Source organism: Chlorocebus sabaeus, chromosome 22 (assembly GCF_047675955.1).
Source record: "Chlorocebus sabaeus isolate Y175 chromosome 22, mChlSab1.0.hap1, whole genome shotgun sequence".
Taxonomy (NCBI): domain Eukaryota; kingdom Metazoa; phylum Chordata; class Mammalia; order Primates; family Cercopithecidae; genus Chlorocebus; species Chlorocebus sabaeus.
In genome coordinates, this window is record NC_132925.1 from 46,080,500 (window position 1) to 46,086,499 (window position 6,000).

Sequence of the window (6,000 nt, forward strand, 5' to 3'; positions counted from 1 at the left end):
GGCAAAAGGCCTGAAAAAAATGAAAAGCACACTATAGAATTTCATAGAAGAGGAAGCTCAAGTGACCCATGAATACACTGGACTTCATTTGGGAAATACAAAATTAAACCATAATGGAATGCCATTTCAAAATTGCCAGAATGGCAAAAATTAAAAATATCAGCTGTTAGCAAGGATGTAGAGCAAGATGAATTGTTATAAACTAGGAGGAGAGTAAATTGGTATAACTACTTGGAAACTCAGTTGGGCATTACCTTGCTAAGGTAGAAATCATGCATCCTTTATGACCCAGCAACTCAGCTTCAAGATATCTATCCTAGAGTAGTCTCTTGTAAGTGCGCTGGGAGTTAAGTGCAAGAATAAGCATACAGCTGTACTGTTTTTTAAGACCAAAATACGAGAAACAGCAAAATGATAAACTCCGGTATGATTCATCCTAGGGAGTAGTCAGCAATGAAAATTAATGAACCCCAGCTACAGATACTAATATGCATGAATCTCTGAAACATAACTGTTGAGGAAGAAAACTGCAGATTATATATGGTTCGATTTATATCAAGTCCCAAAACAGGCCAAAAGGAACCAAATATTGATTAATAATGTATATATTTGGTAAAAATGTTAAAAAAAAAAAAAAAGAAATTTTGCATAGTGGTTAATCCTGAGGGAGGGAGGAGACAGCCAAGGAAGCTTCTACAGTACTAGTGTCACTTTATTATTCTTAAAAATGTATATGCATAATATATGTTTTAAGAAACTACACACATCAATGTAAACTTCAAATATATTTGAAAAACACAGCCTATAATTTCATGAACTCAACCTAATAGTTTATGCTTTTGCATACTGTCTTCCACGTATCATTTTTCAACTTTCTGTAAAATGAAGTAAATTCCTAAACATTGAAAGTCTCTGCCTTACACGTAGGTTACCACCCAAAGGCTCGTTTTTAAGTGAAGTATTCTTAAACTCAGAATACATTTGTCCTTAGAAATAATGCCGGATTCCTAGCCCGCGCTGAAAAGTTAAGGCAGTGTGCATGAAGCTGAAATTACCTCACAACCCTCCCGTACCTTCGTTTCACAAGACGGGGAACTGAGGTTCGGCGCAGGGTCCTAACCCAGGTCGAGGTCACGCAATTAGGAGTGTTTCTGTTTTGATAAACCATCACAAGCCCACCTCAGGGGAAGCCCGGGGAGAGGACAGGACGGGAGGCTGACCTCACTGCCGCAGCCCGGGAGTGAGGCGGGCGCCCCAGCCCGGACCCGCCCTGCCGGGGGTGGCGTCCGCGTGGCAGGCCCGGTCGCGCGCGGTGGAACCGGCGAGGGCCGCGCCTACCCGAGTACTGTGGGGACAGTAGCTCTTGCTGAAGATCATCACCCGGCTGCGCTCAATGAGGCCCCGGAGGCGGCGGCGCAGCTCCTCGCGGGCCTCGGACGAGCTGCTGGGCCCGGGGGACGACAGGCGGGCGCGGCGCCCCGGCGGCGACAACACGCGCGCCCCTCGGACATGGCCCGAGCGGCGGTTGGGGGCATCGCCCGCCTTCCCCGGCCCTGGCGACTGTGGCGGCGACTGCTCCACGGTCTCGCTTTCGCTCCCGGCCGGGCCGGGCCTGCTCACAAACCGAAACGCAGGCGGTGGCGGCGGCACAGAGACCTGGGCTGAGGGGCGGCGAACACTGCCTTAGCTGGCCACTCTCAACACCCGCGCGAATCCGCCAGGCAGCCGCTCGCCCCACCCCCAGCACCACCCCGCGCATGCGAACTGGGCCCCCCGCCCGCCCTCGGCGTAGGTATCACCTGCCCTTCTCAAAGAGGCGGGTACCAAGCGCGAGCCGCTTTATCTCCAGGCTGTGCGCGCGTCCCGAGACCAACCAATCTTGGCGATGCCGCTTGGAGATGGCCTCTGTGCAATGCCTTTTACTCCTAATAATCCCCAACAGCCCATTTAAACCACCTTAAAATATACATTCTTCAATTTTTATGAGAAGTGTGAATTGGAAAGATTGATACTTTTAAAAGTTTAGATCGCACAAGCTAAATAAATACATTGCGTTTGCTATTGCAATGCAACTTAAAGATGAGTTTCCTAGGTTGCTACCCGTCAGTTCCCTTCTACATAGAATTCCAGAGCCGCCCCTAACAAAGGAACTCTGAAACTGCGAGAACAGGAATCCTCTGTCCATTTCAGGGGGTGGATAGAAGACCTTTGAGCTGAACTAGCCTGCAATGACTTACAGCCCCCTTCAGCACAATGGGTGAATAAAACCCCAATAAAGAGAACAATCAACCGCAGGACCAGCAGGTGTGAACCGGTTCCTGCCTACCTCTAGGCTGTCATCCCCTGACTGTCCCTCCGGTTCATTCTGCTTCAGCTACACGGGCTTTCTCCCTGTGCCTCAGATGCGTCAAAACCATTCTCGCCTTAGGGTCTTTGCACCTTTCGCTTTATCAGTCTAGGATGTTGTCTCCTGCAGTGGACTGAATGTATCACCCAGATTTCATATGTTGAAACTCTCATCCTAATGTAACAATATTTCAAAGTTAAGACCTTTGGGAGGTAATTAGGTCATGAGGGCGGAATCTTTGAGAGTGGGATTAGTACCAGTAGTTAGTATCACTAAGAAGAGGCCAGAGAGCTAGCTCACTCTCCACCATGTGAGAACACGGTGAGACCTTACAACTGGAAAGGGCAAGTCGGCCCTCATCAGAAGCAACCGTGCTGACACCTTCATCTCAGACTTCCAAGCTCCAGAACTGTAAGAAATAAAATTCTGTTGTTCATAAGATGCCCCGTCTATGGTGCTTTGTTCTAACAGCTCCAACAGACTAATACCTGCTCCAGCAAGTCTGGCTCCTCATTGCCAACTAAGTCTTGGCTTAAATGTTACCTCCTTAGATAACCTTTTGCTGTGTACCCAAAATGAAGTAGCTGCTAATTTCCATCATTTCACACATGTTCCAGTCCCTTCATGATGCATTTATTATTATTTTCAACGACCTCCTATAATTTCTGGTTTCCTTGCTTGTTGTCTGCCCTACCCCTGTCTCCATGACCTCGACTGGAATGCGAGTTCTGTGAGAAAAGGGCCTCATCACTTTGGCCCACAACTCTAGCCCCAGAGTTTATCACAGTGCCTGGCTCATAGTAGGCACAGGATACAGTTTTACTGAAGGAATGAATTAGTGATTCACACATGTCACATCTTACCAGAACATATATTACCATATTTTGCTTCTCCTCTTGTCCTCACATGACAGGCTGGGATCTCAAATTCCTCTTCTTCCTACTCTGTTCATCCAGGGAGCCACAAGTCTGGGAGGTAGAGTACAGACCATGATGTTCAGGGACTGCCTTATGCCACTCCTGTTGCCCTGGGCCCACATGGCTTATTTCATGCCTTGACTCCACAAGCACTTCCTGAACACCTCGGTCTGTGCTAAGTGTTAGGGAATAAGCACGTGGAAGATAGCACCTGTCTTCAGGAGATCAGAGCCCTTCTAGGAGGGATGTCAAAAATAAGAAATGCAAATGAGGAAGTAGCTCTAAAGAGAAGAATAATGCCTGAACTGGATGTGATGAAGTGAAGAATCATTGGCCCAGACAATAAGCACTGGAAGAGGGTATCAGAGGGAGGCAGTCGAGCTGAACCACAGAAGCAGGGGAAGGCTGGTGTATTGGGGGAAAATGCTGAAAGATCCAAAAATGAGCAGAGATGAGGGAGAAATGAATGCCGTTGAAGCGAGCAGGGGCCAGATGGCTGCGATCTAGTTGACGCTGTTTAGAAGATCTCTAGGAAGGAAAAGGAACATGAGACAATGACTTCAGGCAGCAATAAGATGACTTTCCTATTAGCCCGAGCAAAAATCAGAGTTTGGAAGAACTGAAGAAGAAAGGAAACAGAACAAGAGAGAGGTCCCCTTTATCTTTTTATTTTTATTTATATTTTTAAAGAGACAGTCTTCTATTGGGACTCTGGACATCTAGACATCAGTGCAGGGGCTTTCTGAGGAGACCAGCCTCCCTGGCAGGCTTAGATGTGATCTAGCCTGAATCAGGAGGGGAACACACGTGGGGCTGGATGTTCTTTCAGATCCCTGGCAGAGATCAAAGACAGAGTGGTCAGCTTGACCTAGCTTCTGCAAGGGCTGGCTCTGATGTGGGAGAGGGAGGCAGTCCCCAGAGCAGGAATGCCTTCCCTGGGGCTCCTATCCTTGCAGAGGAGAAGCTGGCCATTGTCCACTCAGAGCTTCCTTCACTGCAGCCCGAGGGGGGCGACTGACAGATTCCTCAGGGGGGCAAACGGAACGGATTCCCCAGGGGAGGAAACCTCTGGGCTCTGGCTTCAACCTCCTCCCGGGGAAACATTCACAGCCCCTCCGGAGGAGAGCCCTGCTGCAGGAAAACTCTAGGGCAGGGCCCAGCTGCGAGGGGCCTGGGCTGTTGGTGATAGTGCCGCAGGCTCCAAACTCTCTGGGCCTGGGGGCAGTTCCCTTCCTTGGTTACAACAGATTCTTACCCCGCCCCGCGAGGAAGGGGCCCAGGAGTGGACGGGTGGACAGGCATTCCGGTGTCTCGAGTCGGGGCCAGCCTGAGCAGCACCAGCCGCGTGGGGCAGACAGGGCATGCAAGGCAGGCACCAGGTTCCAGAACAGCAGCTGACAAGTGTTCCGGCGGCGTCGGGTCTCCATGGGGACGGGGGCGGGGCCAGGCGGCCGTGATGGGATTGGGGCGGGGCTTTTCAACTGTCAACGGCCCCGCCTGGAATAAATAAGCCTGGGCAAAGAGACATAGCCCGGCCTGGAATACCGAGTCAGGGACCCCCAGGCAGAGCCTGACCCCTGCCGGCGGCCGGGGCCTCCTGCCTCCAGGTGCTGCTGCCCCTACACGGACGGGCGCCCTCTGCGGGTCCCGCGACTCCCCGCTCAGCGCCTCCAGATGCCTCACCCGGGCCCACTCCGCTGGGTCCCCAGGGACCTTAAAGCGCTGGCCCAGCAGCGGGGTCACTCCTATAAGCCTCCCGACCCTCCCATGGGTCCTTTGGAGCCCTGGATTGTGAAGCTGATACTTCCTCAGGGCCGCGCGCCCGGACGCGGCTGCTCCAGGACCACAGCTGACTGAGTGCGGCCGCGTCCCCTGCAGGCCACCCGTCAAGGGCACAGGCCACAGGAGCCCCAAGGCGCAGTGGCTCACCCTGCCCGGAGCTGACCCTTGAGGTGGGGAGAGGGCACTAACTCCTCTCCCCTTCCTCAAGGCTCCTTCCTCCCCTGGGGTGAAGGGCTCCCAATCCCAGCACCTTGGGGCCGTCCTGTTTAATTCATGCCCACAAATGATCCTGCAGTGTGCTGGGACAGAGAAGACAGACACGCTGGCCTCTGAGGGGTGAGACAGACTAGTCTATCAGTGCAGAAAATTCCCAATAGGGACAAGGGCCAGGAAGGAAACACCAGGAAAAGTGAGGGTGGAAGATGGGGGTGACCCTACTGCAGGTGGGTGCTCAGAGAGGGCTTCTCTGAGTAGGTGACATTCACTCGATTGGCAAAACAGATGGGCAGGGCCTGTGTAAGTCTTCTAAGAGAGGGAACGGCAGTGCCCAGCGGGCTGTCCCGGGGATGGAAATAGGGCAGCGGGTGCGGGTGGGGGTGTGAGCCAGGCAGGCAGGACCCAGACAACGTGTGATGGGTGCAGGGGTGGGACCCATGGAGGCTCTGAGGAAGCCCTGGGCCTCAGAAGATGGGGAAACAGGGGGACCCACTTAGAGGCCTTCACAACCTTCTAGGGCACAGACACTGCAAAACAGTTCAGGCTAGAATGCAGTTTAGGTTTCAGAAGGGTGCTGGGTCCCCTACGCTCTTCTTGAGGCTAAAGGGCTCCGGCTCCTTGGGACCTTTCCATGGAGATATGGTTCTGGGGCCCCAGCTACATGGACAGCCTTCTGATGGTTGTCTACAGCCAGGAAGGGGGCATGGGCCGACCCACCCCTTCCTTGGCCAAGTGGAC

General features: G+C 52.4%; 1 protein-coding gene across 4 annotated transcripts in view; it reads right to left on the minus strand.

The window, feature by feature from the left end:
* The window catches only part of TXNRD3 (thioredoxin reductase 3), a 50,204-nt gene extending 48,475 nt beyond the window's left edge, over positions 1 to 1,729 (minus strand). Inside the window, exon 1 of one of the 4 annotated variants that reach the window (XM_073009803.1) lies at positions 1,339 to 1,729. In XM_073009803.1, coding sequence (XP_072865904.1) covers positions 1,339 to 1,377 — 39 coding nt within the window. In that variant the 5' untranslated portion in view covers positions 1,378 to 1,729. Of the gene's footprint in view, positions 1 to 1,220; positions 1,243 to 1,338 lie in introns of those variants that run through there. The other 3 variants (XM_073009801.1, XM_073009802.1, XM_038003449.2) reach the window with 3 other exon arrangements.
* Between the last annotated feature and the right edge of the window lie 4,271 nt (positions 1,730 to 6,000).